The 14,602-nt window shown below is 48.0% G+C and overlaps 6 protein-coding genes across 6 annotated transcripts; 1 reads left to right on the top strand and 5 right to left on the bottom strand.

Moving 5' to 3' along the window:
* Positions 1 to 541: 541 nt before the first annotated feature.
* On the bottom strand, positions 542 to 1,573 carry BDV59DRAFT_16441 (18S rRNA pseudouridine methyltransferase). Its single transcript, XM_073687623.1, has 2 exons — positions 1,199 to 1,573; positions 542 to 1,142 (listed from the first exon to the last, which is right to left on the bottom strand). The coding sequence occupies exons 1-2, from the start codon at positions 1,484 to 1,486 to the stop codon at positions 666 to 668; spliced, it is 765 nt and encodes a 254-aa protein (XP_073549003.1). The 5' UTR covers positions 1,487 to 1,573; the 3' UTR covers positions 542 to 665.
* A 701-nt stretch (positions 1,574 to 2,274) lies between these two features.
* On the bottom strand, positions 2,275 to 3,626 carry BDV59DRAFT_176122 (60S ribosomal uL24 domain-containing protein). The gene is made up of 3 exons (XM_073689382.1): positions 3,463 to 3,626; positions 3,273 to 3,385; positions 2,275 to 3,138 (listed from the first exon to the last, which is right to left on the bottom strand). The coding sequence occupies exons 1-3, from the start codon at positions 3,479 to 3,481 to the stop codon at positions 2,872 to 2,874; spliced, it is 399 nt and encodes a 132-aa protein (XP_073549004.1). The 5' UTR covers positions 3,482 to 3,626; the 3' UTR covers positions 2,275 to 2,871.
* Positions 3,627 to 3,654: 28 nt separating this feature from the next.
* BDV59DRAFT_176124 (uncharacterized protein) lies at positions 3,655 to 4,110 on the bottom strand. The gene has a single exon (XM_073689383.1). The coding sequence runs from the start codon at positions 4,100 to 4,102 to the stop codon at positions 3,824 to 3,826; it is 279 nt and encodes a 92-aa protein (XP_073549005.1). The 5' UTR covers positions 4,103 to 4,110; the 3' UTR covers positions 3,655 to 3,823.
* Positions 4,111 to 5,426: 1,316 nt separating this feature from the next.
* BDV59DRAFT_207261 (class I SAM-dependent DNA methyltransferase) lies at positions 5,427 to 6,196 on the bottom strand. The gene has a single exon (XM_073694963.1). The coding sequence runs from the start codon at positions 6,143 to 6,145 to the stop codon at positions 5,492 to 5,494; it is 654 nt and encodes a 217-aa protein (XP_073549006.1). The 5' UTR covers positions 6,146 to 6,196; the 3' UTR covers positions 5,427 to 5,491.
* A 1,803-nt stretch (positions 6,197 to 7,999) lies between these two features.
* On the bottom strand, positions 8,000 to 9,425 carry BDV59DRAFT_176125 (SGNH/GDSL hydrolase family protein). The gene is made up of 3 exons (XM_073689384.1): positions 8,907 to 9,425; positions 8,760 to 8,851; positions 8,000 to 8,702 (listed from the first exon to the last, which is right to left on the bottom strand). Exons 1-3 carry the CDS (start codon positions 9,186 to 9,188, stop codon positions 8,162 to 8,164), a joined length of 915 nt encoding a protein of 304 aa, XP_073549007.1. The 5' UTR covers positions 9,189 to 9,425; the 3' UTR covers positions 8,000 to 8,161.
* A 759-nt stretch (positions 9,426 to 10,184) lies between these two features.
* BDV59DRAFT_176127 (GNAT family N-acetyltransferase) lies at positions 10,185 to 11,336 on the top strand. Its single transcript, XM_073689385.1, has one exon. It carries the CDS (start codon positions 10,280 to 10,282, stop codon positions 11,003 to 11,005), a length of 726 nt encoding a protein of 241 aa, XP_073549008.1. The 5' UTR covers positions 10,185 to 10,279; the 3' UTR covers positions 11,006 to 11,336.
* The last annotated feature ends 3,266 nt before the right edge of the window (positions 11,337 to 14,602 follow it).

The following is a 14,602-nucleotide window of genomic DNA, read 5'->3' on the forward strand; positions in this document are numbered from 1 at the left end:
TGAGTCAGACAGCCAGGTTGGAAGATAAGCGACAGAAGTTGAGGCGAAGGAGAGGAGAAGAGAAGAGTAGGAACTGAAGAAGAGAAGAGATGGTGAGAAGTTGAAGTTCCAGGAAAATTGGCCTCAGGCAGCATACCTCCCTCACCAAGTTGTCCAGGTACACAATGGATGTACATAATATATTTACTCAGTCAACAATGATATATAGGTATCATACCCAATCGTCCATTCTACATATCTAAGTTCACATCCACACAGCCCTGCCATGTACTTGACAGGATACAGTCTCGCTGGGCACGGCCGAACCTCCAGTCGTGGCTGGGTTAAGACACCCAGACACTCCCGCGGTATTGTCACGCAAAGATCCCGTCGTCTGCCCGAAAACAAAGGCAGAGATACCCGAAAAAAGAATTGCATATCTGGATCTCCAAGAACCAGACACGGGGAACACGAGAAATGCACAAAAAAGGAGCCAAAACACTTGGAGTACAGAGATTGATTCCAACAACAAGGAGAAGACAAAGAAGACGACAGGCAGCAGACGACGCGTCGCGCACATGGATCGCTTTTCTCTCGCCATTGGAATGGAAAATTGAAACTTCATAACCTCGTCAAGTTTTGGCCAGTTGGATTCGGGGAAAGAAATGTTTTCGGACGCAGACGGATCAGACGATATCCCACACCTCCTCGGCGGCATGGCAGAACTTGCTGCACGCCACGCTCGCACTCAGACTGTAGTTGCTGATACTGATTGTGTCATCCTTGAACGAGTCGGCGAAATCGTCGTGTCCCTTGGCCATGGCGCCGACGAAGATACAGACACTCTCGTTTGGATTGAGGGACTCGATGTAGTCGCGGGTGCGGACCACGGGAGCTTCGTAACTGAGCGTCACCTTGCGGCAGTTCGGGGGTAGATGGTCGGTGATTGGGTTCTTGATGACCTTGAGGAGCTTCTCTTGCGAGTTGGTCGACCGGATGGAGAGACGGTGGAGGAGCTGGACCATCAACCCGGCGAACCGCTTGAAGGTACGGGGAATGCGAACGCTGGGGTTCACTTCGATGAGGACTCCCTTGGCGGTGTGGATAAAAATCTGGAGTTTACCGGCTTTGTTGATGGGGGAGTCGAGGAGGGTCAGGAGGCACTTGGAGACTGATCAGTCCAGTTCTGTCAATAGCATAGACCGAAGAGGGATTCTACCTGGTGGGTGATATCCGGGCGAGCCTCACTGATGTCGCGGTTCATCTTCCGCATGACACCGATGTGCTCGTCACTATTGAGCAGGGAGTACTTCTCATCCCGACCGGCACCATTGCGACCGCCAGAAGCACGATAGGTTTCCAGACTGGCGTGGGAGAGAACGACGATCAGACGTTGGGTCTCCTTGTCATGGGAGGCGATAGGCACATGCTGCTCGGCGACCAGTTGAGGCAACTCAGGGGGCGGGCAGGACTGGGTCCCTGAGAGAGGTGAGGAGTCAGTGACCATTGCGGAATGCTCTCAGTGTCGAACACCGATGACGAAGGGGGAAATGAAGGCTGCTGATCGCGGGGTCACACTAGGTTTCAGTCCGCTGCAAGGATGAGAGGAAGAAAGCGGGGGGGTCCGGAAGGGACGCTGATGATGACAGCTGGACCCAACGCTTTGTTCCGTGCCTTATATCTCAGGGGGAATATCGTCGAGGCAAAACCAAACGATCCAATTCTTCCCAGGCCAACAGACCGAACCTTAGTATGAGGGGACAGAGGAGGTAATTGGGGAAAAGGGAAACGCTGGAAGAAATCGGGAGGCGAAGAGCTTGCGGAATGTGATAGAAGATTGGTAGGATTCAGAACAAGATGTATGACAGATCACCGTCACACATTCGAATTGGGTCAACGTACTGGCTCTCTTTCTCTTACCAGCCACTTGAGCGTCGGTCGACATGGTGAGAGACGGGTGGAAAGACTGAAGGGAGGAGATCAGGAAGTTGGAAGAAGAAGAGGGGAGGCGAAGGGGGTTAGGAAAGGGAGAAGAAAGCCCGGAGAGTCCGCGGTCAGAAATAAAATCAGGTTATATATACACCAAGCAACCGCAGTGAGGCAAATGCAGTGAGCGAAGTTTGTTTTGTTGGTGTCGCTGACGAGAGAGATCATCGTGAACAATCTGCAGGTCGGCGAAATAAAACGGCCGAAAGAGGAAATCAAGTTTGCTGTGTTTGCACCGGTCACGTTTTTCCATCTTCAATATCTACAGCATTCTCGTACCGTACGCCTTCTCTTCATCTACAGGATTCTCCAGTATCCTCAAGCTACAATATACACCAGATTGAGTCCTGTCTGCTGGTATGATTGTTCCCAGACCTCAGCTTTAGGATTGACGGTCTAGAGGATGTACTGTTGGCTATGCAGCCAGACGACTAAATGCATTAGACCATTGATAAAGAACTGAGTTGATCAGTGACATCCAAGTACGTAAATACTGAGAGGATGATAACAGTATCGTAGGCCACGTCTGACCGCCAGTTATTCATCTTCTGATATACTTGCAGCTCAGTATCATCTGGTTCTATTCCTTATCATGCCGCAGGCCAATGCATGCATTACGTTCATTGGCGACGGATACAGGACAGCATTGGCAGTCTGCAGCAAAAACATGCTATCGCATCCTTGACGAACCCCCCGAGAACGAATCCCGAGAGCCCTCAATTCCGGATCAAAAGATATCTTTTTCAATTTTTCATTTATCGTAATGCCCCTGGTTTTAGAAACGTTGGTCCAGAGAATGGTAAATCGGACGTCCTTCTGTAGGAGAGCCCTGTAATACACCAGCGCCGTGAAACCGCGATTGCAATATGAACCATATGAACCTAAACCCTACACCCAAGATATCCCTTAAGCCGACTTGGCAGCCTCGCGTCCCTTAGCGATGCGCGCAAGGATCTCTTCACGGTCCTTATCGAGGTGGAGCTTGGTGATGACCAGGTTGGAGGCGGCGACACCGAGAGGAACGCTCTGGCCGTTGGACTTCTCGCGGACGACACGGTCAATGTGGACGACGTAGCGGCGACGGTACATGCTCTTGACGCGGCCCTCACGACCCTTGAGGCCACCCCGGTTCACGGTCACTTCATCGCCGACACGGAGAGGGATGGAGCGGACCTATTCAACGTAGCGTTAGAGACTTGTCGTGACTATCCTGGCGTCTGCATTATCGGCCGCTTTGTTCTTCCCCACCACCCTCGTTGGCCAGACCCAGATTGATTTCGACTCGATTCCAGACGCAAAAAACTTACGTTGTACTTCTCCCGAAGCTCCTTCGAAAGGGTCGCGGACATCCGGACACGACGCTCACTGCTGGGCGCGGAGAAGTGCGCCTTGCGAGACTTGCTGCGGGCAGAGGAAAGGCCTAGAAGCAACAACCGTCAACATTCCATTCTGGGATAATGAAAATTCGTCAATCGGTAGGGTCGAAGAGTCACGCACTTTGGTTGCGAACAGCCATTTTGATATTGCCTCCTCACGGGTGTCGTGGTAGGACTCAAGTGTACGGGTTGTCGTTGGTTGGGGACGGAGAACTCGTTTTGTGGTGGCCCCGAAAATTCGAAGAACGGCGGTTGTGCGTCACATGATGTGCCGCTCGACTAGGGCTTGAAGATGGTGTCTGATTGGCCGGGAAGGAGCGAGCTTAGTCACGGCACTAACTTGATCGGGCGAGTTACACGTGACACTATACTCTGGATTCTGGGGTCTACGCACAGAGTGGAACATCACCTTATGACTAAATGGGACTCAGATTAATGGGCGCTTCTTACTGCTGCAAATGACTTAACGCCTCGGATCCTCATTAGGCGTCACTTTCTCCATCACTGTGGCGCTCTTCTTTCCCTCTGTTCCTAGCTCCTGCGATTTGTCCTCTTGGGCTCCTCGAAGACGCTCCTGAAAGCTTAGCCAAGGTGTCAAATGAGATGAGCAGTGCCAGAGACCATTTCCATGCATCTTGAAATAGCATCGGATTGCGTGAATTATTGGGAATCCAGAATATCAAGTAGAGATCGTTATGCGTGCCAAAACCCGGATAGGAATGATCGAACTCTTCATGGGTGATAGGCTCTCGCCCGAACATGGGACGACAAAATGGTATCTTTGAGGTGAGGCTCTTGTCGGGTACCATGATGAAAGTCATGGGCTAGGTTCTTCTCTGTTGTCGCTAGCTGGTTCATTCGGGAGTTGATATGTTGAGAGAAAGGATCGGTAATCATTCCGTAGACGATGCATTATTGCAGGGTAGAATACCTGGTAATTATTATGTCTTTAGACTTCCGAAAGATGATATATACTGTTGGAAAGAACTCACGCCATCCATCGATATTTAAACGAGCCTGGATAGAGTTGATCACCAGTATCTTGTGTCCATTCTGAGAGCTGAATTCCAGCGTTCACGTAGCTGACTATTGACACACAGGAACATTAATGTTAGAAATCTATCCCTTACTGTATAGGAATTTGATGAGCATACTATATAGTCGTCCTTTGGCCTTAATGCATTTACTTTTTGCCTTTTGCGGCTTGTTTATATATTTTGGGGCACTCTTTGTTGAACGTATTGATCTATGATAGCACATGTTGGCATGAAAATATGTAAGCAATTATGGACAGTTTAGCCAAGAATGAATCATTGATAATACTAGTGATAGGCATGGTAAACTTATAACTGGGACCAACTGATCGCCTATCTACGTTCTGAGAGGGAGTGCCCTTGCGCATAACACATGCGTGTATGTGAGATACAAGAACTTTCCCTTGCGCATGGAAAAGGAGCCAATAAACCAGCTCAAATACACCGTTCAGAAGAGTTGGAGATTTGGTTTTTCAAGCAAATGTCTATCTATGACCTGATGTCATTAGGGGGATCTGGAGCAATGAACACCAGAACTGACTCAGACCTACAAACATGAAGGAAAAGAACCAGACTTTCAGGCACGTCGAAGACCAGGGGAAGATAAGAAACGGGTAATTTTAACATAATACTTACAGCGGAGAATTTTTGCTCTTTCCAGCATTAGGCGGGCCAAAAGAATAACATTTTGCGACTGAATCTAGAAAAATACAAAGCCCCCACTATCCAGATGTTTCAGGATTCAATTACCGCACAGCCTTTCATTGATTAGGTCAATACCCTAAATGCTACTAACATACTGTCGTTAGCTTCGTCTACATTATGCTGTATGGTTCTACGGATGAGGCCAACACGCTACTGCGGTTTCGAGTCCCGCAGATATCTATCCGTATGGATTACTGTCAACACTAGAGAAGCACAGAGGCTAGATGGCGCATAATGGGATCGCCGTCCATAACAGATCGGCAACAGTCGCATTGGGGCAAATTGCAGAACCTGGGATTTTTGACTAAGGTTAAGTCCATCGCAATCCTAAAGCGTAAAGCCTCCCATCCTTTACACACCCAAAGCATGTTGTACTCCGTAGTAAAGTATTCATCCGGGTCATTCAATCGTTCAGGCGGAGCCTGTTTTTTCCAAGACCATCAACGTTGCCTTGTCGCCTGCTCCCTTTCTGTAGTCTTTGAGCTCCATACTGACGACTCTGGCCAGGCCTTCCGCCTCTAACTTTGCGACCTCGGCTTTGTACCCGCCGGAGACCCAGATCTCTTCGAGTACTGTTGCGACGATGATGCCACCAGTCTTGGTAACTCTGATAAATTCTCTCAGGGCCGGATCAGGACCGACATGGCCGCGTGTGAAAGTGCCGCAGCAGGTCACAATGTCGTACGTGTCATTTGGCTTATCGATTGGCTGAGTCAGGTCACATAGCATGAGGCTTCGATAAACACCCGTATCCTCAGCAATCTTGAGCATGGCCGGGGACAGATCAGCACCGTCAATGGTCATCGTTCCAGTCTTGGCAAGGGCTTCAGCAACAAGCCCTGTTCCACACCCGGCATCCAGAACGGTAGCTTTGGCCCGGTTGTTGGACTTGACAGCGGCCTGGGCGACGAGAATGGGTGCGACATAGTTCTGGGACGCATCTGCAAGGTCACTGTTGTAGGAGGCGGCCCATTCTTCATAGAGTTTCATGCAGTCCTCCTTCCGCAGACTGTTGCGGGCTCCAGCAAGGTGGGCATTCTCGGCCACTACCTGTGTTGTCGTCATGATGGTAAGTCTGGAGGATGCTGGCTGCTTGGGTATGGATGTAGACAGTATAATGTGCTCGAATAGCTCAGATTAGATTGGAGAGTCCCCTGCTGTGTCGCATTATTTTGTCTCTTTAAGTAGTTTCAACCTCTCCTCTTGGCATTGACTCTCTGACCCTGAGCCCGCCTCACTTCACATGGGATATGTTGCCAATCGCTGCCAAAACAAGGCGGACAGAATCCTTTCGACGATGAAAGATCCACTGCCATGGCGTTTATTTGATGGCGTCATGGATCGTACTACCTACTGGCTTGCCCCCCTGTAGCCAGATGGCCTGTTGAGAGACGATCTTGTTGACTGTGAAACCATATGTCGGGAATTGCATGTTCCAAGGTGACGTGCCCCAATCACGACTCGTAATCGGTATTTTATACGGGAGAGAACCCATATATAAGAGGAAACCATGGTTGATGCTGATCCCTGGCGTAATCGGAATACTCATGCATGGTCAGGGCACCCGGTGGGGTGAGGAAGCGGGGGCGGGGCAAGCCAGTGGGGGACTTCACGATATCAGAGGCTATATCACGGAGGATTGCGGGGATTAATGGCGCCGATTGACGAGTCCGGGCGGTACGTCTCCCGTGTGTATAACCGAAGAGCCACCTGTAGTCAGAACAGAGCCTTAATGGCGCGTTGCTGGGCTGACTTCTGGATCTTCATTTACCTGCATCCCGCTACTGTAACCTAAGTATGTCTGATCCCCGATAACCTATGATATTCGCATGTACCTGTCGGATTTTCGTTCATCCAACCGACATATAGCGCAATGGCTAACTATGCCGTCTCATTAACCTTGTTAAAATACACGATGATATCACCCAGGCGGATGCCTAGATGTGGACATTCCGCCTCTGTCGGCTGACCTGCTGCCAATTAATCCAGAGGCACAGCCCACCTGCTAAAACAGGAAAGGAGGTGTCAGGGATTGTGAAGAATTCCGGATTATTTCTGATTATGAAGGCCTGGATTGTACGTCACAGGTAGCTCAACCGGGCTATACTAGTAGCCTACCATCGGAGCCTCAACGGACTGGACTCAGCGATGTCGGCTGCATAATATCGGAGTCGAACTATGACTTGCCAATGGTTAGTAACCCAGTTTGCAAATGATATTATCAACTATAATCTGACGCCTTCGGCTTGCAATGACCCGTTGGCGTTTGTCCATGGATGCTTCGCTGGATCTGCGGATTATATCTCTATTGAGACAAGAACGAGAGGGGCTTATCCCGCTCATTGCCACCGCTCAGACCAATGTGCTAGTCAGTAGTAACCTTTTAAAAAAGTCGTGTAGGGCTTTGTGCTCTCAGATTGGAAGAAGAATATTGCCCAGAGTTCTCTTAGATGGACTAGCGAAAGTTTGAGGTGAGGGCATTGAGACGGACGTGCAAAGCAAGTCCCCAGCTTCCTCGGTCTAGGGGGTTTTGCCAGAGCCTATATGCCAGAAACTATAGGACCGACATGGAATGAGAGGAGCCCTATGCCGGAAGGGAGTATGTGCCTTGAAGTGGAATCGAATATCCGAATGTCCTTTTAGTTATGCTACGTTTGTACTCCCATACAGTGCAGTGAATCCAAGATAAGTGGTTGGGACCATGAGGCCTTATATTTCTGTTCCATATTGTGGATGTAGTGGGAATATTCCATAAAGAGTTGCTTGTCTACATTAGCCAGATTGTGCGCAATGCCATAATCTTCTCTTGCGAATATTTAATGCACACAGCATTATAGTATACCTCGTGGCCATAACAGCCATATATGGTTCCTGACTCAACGATTGCTAACTCATTCACATGTACAGTTCAGGTACAACCTACATATTTATTTGTTGATATGCTTTCTAGGGTTCCAGTTATGCTTCCCATTTACAACACACAAAATACTTGGCAACACTTGGACATGGCTCCTCAAAGACAGACAATACGAAGGGAAATGCATGCGAAAGATGAAACGGACTATCTAGTATTAAGCACTTTTAATAACAAAAAGGCAGCATAACTACCAACAAGAGGTGCCACCAATTCCTCAATTTGCGCCGACCATAATTGGATAGAGGTTGTGGGATAGCACTGTAGTAGGGCAGATCTGGGTTCGAGATGTTGACAGTCGTTGTCTGTTTGGATGACACATTGCCGGTGATGAGAATATCTATATCATTGGGCCTCTGAAGCATTCCTTCTTCGTCAACAGCCTCAATAGATGCCCACCAAACCGCTGCCATCTCCTTGTATCCCACGTCTGTGGGGTGAATGCCATCCACAAGCTGATCAGGCTTAATAAAATGGCTCATTTCGGCCAGAACAACATTGTCACCATCTTTACGCCGCTGGACTGCGAGCTTCCGATACTGTTTGTTGATCACGTCAACACGCGTCTGTTGATGCGTGTTCGGAAGCAAAGTGGACAGTATTATGGTAGTGCCAGGAATGGCACCGAATAACTTTTCTATAAGCGAGTCGACCCGTTTTCCAGCTGTGTTTATGTTGTAGTCTTGAAGAGCATCATTTGTACCCACACTGTTATTCATGATTAGTGTCGGTAATATTTAGGCAAGTTACTATTTGCGAACAGACTTGATCAGAATAAGGTTCGGTTGGTAGTGAAAAGACTTGTTGGCCACGGCTGATATCTGGTCGATGCGGAAGCCATAATGGCCTTCATGATCCTATGTTTGAAGCGATGTTAGGCACACCAGCCTTATGTAGTAGTGTTTCACTTACGTTGTCTTCCATGTTCCCGTTTTGCTTGTTGCCTACCATGTCTACCTCCCACCCCTTGTAGCGAAGCTGCCTCCAAAGGTATTCGCGGTACCCATTTCCATCAGTAGAGCCGTATCCCTCTGTTATTGAAGCTCCGAGGGGCATTATGCGGAGGGAAAATGGTTTCATATCTCGACTTTTGAGCCCAGAGGCTCTTTTAACTATGGTGAATGATTCTTCTGGAGAGACTGAATGACCAAGGGCTAATACGGCAGCTGCGGTCAGCAGTAAAAGAAACACCATATTTTGTTGGAGACCAGGAGCTAAATTTTGGACGCATGAAAGATTCTTCTTTGATAATTAGAATATTTTGCAGCTACATAGAGTCAAAGGTACGTAGCATGCGAAGTAGTTTAACAACTCGATACGGACATTGCCCTGGCTTTATGGGCATATAGGCATGGGGAATCTTGATGGCTACGAGGTAATTAAAAAATCGATGGGGTGATAGGAGACGATAGGACAGATTCATCGTTGAGCTGACACTGAAGTTAGACACATGCTGGGTTCGTTATTTAAATTAATATGCCTTACCAAATGCAACTGTGGCGTTACCTTGCAGCCTTTGGCGTTGTGTAGCGACAACAAATGTCAAATGCCACGCTCTGATTGGCCTAAATAGCGTGCATCTGGCAACAGAATAAAGCGCTAAAAGATGAGTGGCCTCGACATCGATTGGTTTCCCGCCGGTACGTCCAATCTATCCTCCTGCACAACTTCCTTCGTCGTCCAGCAACAACCACGACATCGGTTCATCATTATGGGCGTAAAATTCGTCAACATAAGATTTTCATTAGAAGACATTCTATGACAACGACCTAGGATAGGACCAACCCATTAGATCACCGCCTCAGAATGTTCTCGCACTAGTGACATTAATCATCGGCGCCAGAGATCTACTGTTAGAGCAAGTCAAGGAGAGAGAATGGGGTTGTTTGGGTGTGGACTCCAAGAGGTAAGCAAGATGCGACAAACTGTTTACAGGGAGCTCAGTTGTACCTGTGTTCCAGCACAATCATCATGAGCACCCCTCGGACACGCTCCAGCTCTGACCTATTCCTAATTATACACAGCTATCCAATACCTTTGCAGACCGCGCGGATGGAATTTGCTATCTTATTGACCCATGCAATTCAGCATTTGAAAATTACCTTATCCTCTTGGACTCGAACCAATAGACCAATAAATAACCTCCTTTAATAGTACTAAGAACCGCACCACGGTATTAACCGGGGATATGATCCCAAGTGCAAACATGCCAAACAGAGGGATTTCTGCCGGACTCCGTAAAGCGCCTGGTTCACTGTGGCCATAAAACACGGCACGTATCCCATATGGATTCATCGGAGATCCAGGATTCTTTTGAATCTTTCGCTATTATAACGCCCAATCTCTTCATTCTTCCTACACCAATCGCGGTTTCCTTGGTTAAATACCGGACGCTCTATGCCAGGCTACATTCTGATGAAAGCTTTTGCCAAATGGGGTTTGGGCCTCATTTTGCTGCGAGACACTGGAATGATGATGAAACACGCAAAGTGATTGAGATCCGCGATATTAACCGGTCCTGGAAAAGATACGCCTTGGGCGATTTTGCTCTTGGGTTACGACCCGGCTCTCTCAAGGCTACACTCCAAAAAGATGACCACAAAGGGTCAGTAATCAAGGGAGATGCATTTAACCATCTGGTTGGATCTAATCTAGAACACCTTGATGAGGTCCAATGGATTGGCTATACTGGCGTGCGTGATGCCACAACAACATCGCTTCCAGCACGAGAGGCGAATGACCCGGTTTTGCCCCCATGGAGGGAAATGATCGAGGTGCGATACGGCGTTTCCCCAGAATTCTGGGGTAGGGGGATTGCAAAGGAGGCAGCAGAAGCTGTTATACAGTGGGCTGTCAATGAAAGAGGGGCGAGGAGATTTATTGCGGAGACCGAACGACACAATGAACGAAGTGCGAGAGTTCTACGGAAACTAGGGTTTGTTGCTAGTGGGACAGATTACTGGAAAGAGCCTAGCGAAGTCGAATGGGAATTGGTTGTGCAGAAAGTATAATAGGCACAGCTTTTGGATGTATTCTATTCCATATGAAGTAGTTATTGATATATCCATATAGTGGTTTCATGTAGGACTACAATATTGAAAGGGCCGTGGCACGGACTCGAAACAAAACGTCCTATGCCACAAATGATGAATAGGGCAGGGTAAAAAGGCGGATAACATCAGGTTGACCTAAGAATCAACTGAATACTACCATCTTTAGGAGCTGGAAGAATCCAACCATGATCACGGTTACGCTTTGGATGGTACATCACTTGAGCTAGCGAGAATACTCCTTCACTGTCACCTAAAACTTCCTTTTGTACCATACCTGCCTACCATACGCTATATGAACTGCCGCCTATCGGGATCGCCTCCTGAACTGACCAAGGTCACATATCCAGTCGGTGCATTGTACGTCAGCGCTTTCACCGACCTACCAATCTCCCCCACCCTCCTCCGCCTCCTCCGCATCTCTGATCGGAACGCAAACTCTGTACGTCTTCCCCTCTACTGTATATCCCTCAAGAGTGTCCTGCTTATGCCATTCTTGTTAGCAAAACTTGACAAATTATCAACCAACCTGGAGACTTGCCTCGTTGGCTGCACAGCAGACGCCATTGTGCTTGGGGCACCACGCCTTGTCATCTTTATCGGATGCTGAGCACCGCATTAGCAAGAATTTTGTCCCAGCAAGTGGAGTTGTACATACGCCCATTATTAAGTAGAGGACCGCAATGGCGCATAAGGCCAACGCGGTCATCATACTCCACGTCCCAATCACTCAGAAGCTTCTGGATGTTCTCGCTAACTTTGCCTGCTGTACCCTCATATCTAGTATGATAACAGCACGCCGGCAGTTTACCCTCACCGCAGCTCTCCAAGGCTTCAGCATGTGTAGTACCATCAGGCGTCTTGAATGTGGAAGTGTGATCCTTCACAACTTCGGTCAGACCTTGAAATGGATCATCATCCTGACGAAGAGCTGTCGCGGTCAATGCGAAGAAAAGAAGGCTCATCACACGAAAATGCATATTTTTATAATGGATAGACTTGAAGTAGAGTTTGAAAAAACAATATTATCTGTTGTAAGCGAGGGAAGATATTGCGATGAACGCGCTATGTCTCGGGAACCCATTTGGGTATTTATAGGAAAATAAGTTCAACACATATTGCTTGTCTCAACCTCCTGCATATTTAAACATTGTTGTATTGACCCTTGTTGCATTTTCAGTCAATGTCGTCCCGACATGCTAGGAGCGTCCTACATTGTTTTGGGGACCCTTGCATGAGTGGCCATAGTTCCTCACACGGGCGATCCGTTTCGATGGTGGTATGTAATGACTACCTTCTGGGAAACTACACCATCTAGGTTTGCAGGCATATTGACACCATTTGCCATAAGGCAGAGACTACTACTCATCATGAAGACCGGCAAAAGTATTCCATGAGTCTTGATTTCCCAGGCAGCAAACCCAACTGGCATATAGCTGTACAAGAGAATGAAGTGTACGAGGAAGCAAGGAAGATTGCGTAGGGCTAGTATGATTCGCATGTTCTTCGAATGAAGAATCATGTACGCCTGCTTGCCCCTTTCAATAAGATTCCAGAGCCCCTTCTGGAGAAGAATCTCTCTGACATAACCAAGCGCTCACAAAACATTGTGGCATTCCAAACATCTGGCACAGAATTGTTCAAGCGTAAAGTCTTGCAAAGTGGTTGCACTACTTTCTTTCATTCCAGTAATATGAGAGTCCGGCATTCCACTTGTTGTGGTGCCTCCCAATACCGAATATACGCATAATTATGGTCCGGTATTCTTTAGAATGTTGGTCCAGACCAAGGCATTTCGCGTTCAGTTTTAATATTCTTCCCCCCCCCCCCCCCAAAAAAAAATCTAAGGTTTCAGGAGGTGAAAGGAACTTGGAGAGAGAGCCTGTTTATATCAATATTAAAAAATAAGTCAGGATATATGTCCAGTATATGCTTTTAAGAAGCTCTAAGGTTATAATTCACCTTAGTCGTACACAAGAGCGTAATCCAATGTCTTGACATACTGTATGCAGATCATGCATCCAGAGAGACACTTCCAGCCCAGCAACAGCGCTCCTATTGCCAGCACATAATTCATAAGACGGAGAAAATGGACTAACCTCTCCCCACCGCGGTTAGCAAAGTTTGATCTTTCTGGATATGAAGCTTTCTCATGCTCTTGCGCGGGAGATCTATGAGGCTGGCAAATTTGTATCTGCTGTGTGTCATGACCCTGCCACTCTGGTCAACGTGAACCTATCCAACGAGCTGTACTTGGTCGCTGGCCAGAAGGTCAATCATCTCTGAGACATGGAGGAGGAGACTCTGAGATACAGTCAAGATATGCCATTCTTACTGGAGACGGACCTACGCATGCATAGAGCAATTTACGAGAAAGCGGATGGCCCCTTTGGCGTCAAAGCTATCACGAGTGGACAAAACGGCAAGTTAGTTACGGGTCAGAAAGCTCCGAGCGCTCAAAGCGAAATTGTAAGCAAATTCTTTCACCACTCTGAAGGTACAACAGTGGCCGGGGACAGACGTTCCTCATTTTGTAGTAGCGCCACTTCGTTAGAGGCTAGCGCACCAGTGTCACCCATTTTGTCAATCATCCGCCTCAGTGATGTGCTCGATACAGTTGAGAGGAGAGTGAACAGTGTCCATTTCTCTCGTTTGCGGATGATATAGGCCTGATGGAATCTGGAAGCTCTGTTAAAGACGTCTGCGATAAACTGTAAGAGGCAGCGAAGGCACCCATTGTATGAGGCCATGATAAATGCTGTACAGTTTAATGTTGGGACGACAGAAGCAGTCCTGCTTACCGTCCAAAAGAGATCTTTCTGGACTTTGCCCGTGGAGCCCGAACAGAAGCGGTGATGACGCAGAGAAAGAGACGTCTCATTAAAGAGGTCGACTAGCGCTCCCAAAAAGGGCAACGGATGTACAGGCCGCAATAGAACTGATGGCTCGAGCAGAGTACTCTCCTTGTGTTCCGGAACAGGGTGGTGTGGCCTAAGCTGGGTCGACCCTTCCTGCTACCCTTCTACCCTATGCTTCCGGTTCCCATTCCTCGTCTTTCTGAGCTCTTTTCACTGCCACTTGCGGGCATGTTTAGGGTAGAGCTACGCTTGTGCTGGCCAAGAGTTGCCGCAGTGCCCTAGTGGCTTTGGGCCCCTAGAATTCGTCTTTGTGAATATCCTTCTGTAACTCTGTCAAATCTCCAGTTCCTTGATTAACTTCTTTTGTTAGTGTAGCCATTGCTGATGTGATCCCGCATAGCGACCGGCTGAGGATGTCATAGAATGGCTTCTTTATGCCCATCAGATAGCTCACGAGACAAGCCAACTTCCCGAAATTGTCCATGACCTTGAAAGTACTCTATGATATGTCTCTTTCTCCTCGTCCAATACATCACCGACTGTATCGATTGATGAGCGATGTGCTTATAATGTGATGGATAAGTCCCCACGCTTCTGCGCGTGTAGATCTGTGACGCAAGTGCGGAGCAATGCCGTCTTGAGATCTTTGTGAAAACCAGCTTTCCTCGAATTAATCAGAGCAATATGTTTACCTTCAATT

Source organism: Aspergillus ambiguus (assembly GCF_047715705.1).
Source record: "Aspergillus ambiguus strain CBS 117.58 unplaced genomic scaffold BDV59scaffold_11, whole genome shotgun sequence".
NCBI classification, from domain to species: domain Eukaryota; kingdom Fungi; phylum Ascomycota; class Eurotiomycetes; order Eurotiales; family Aspergillaceae; genus Aspergillus; species Aspergillus ambiguus.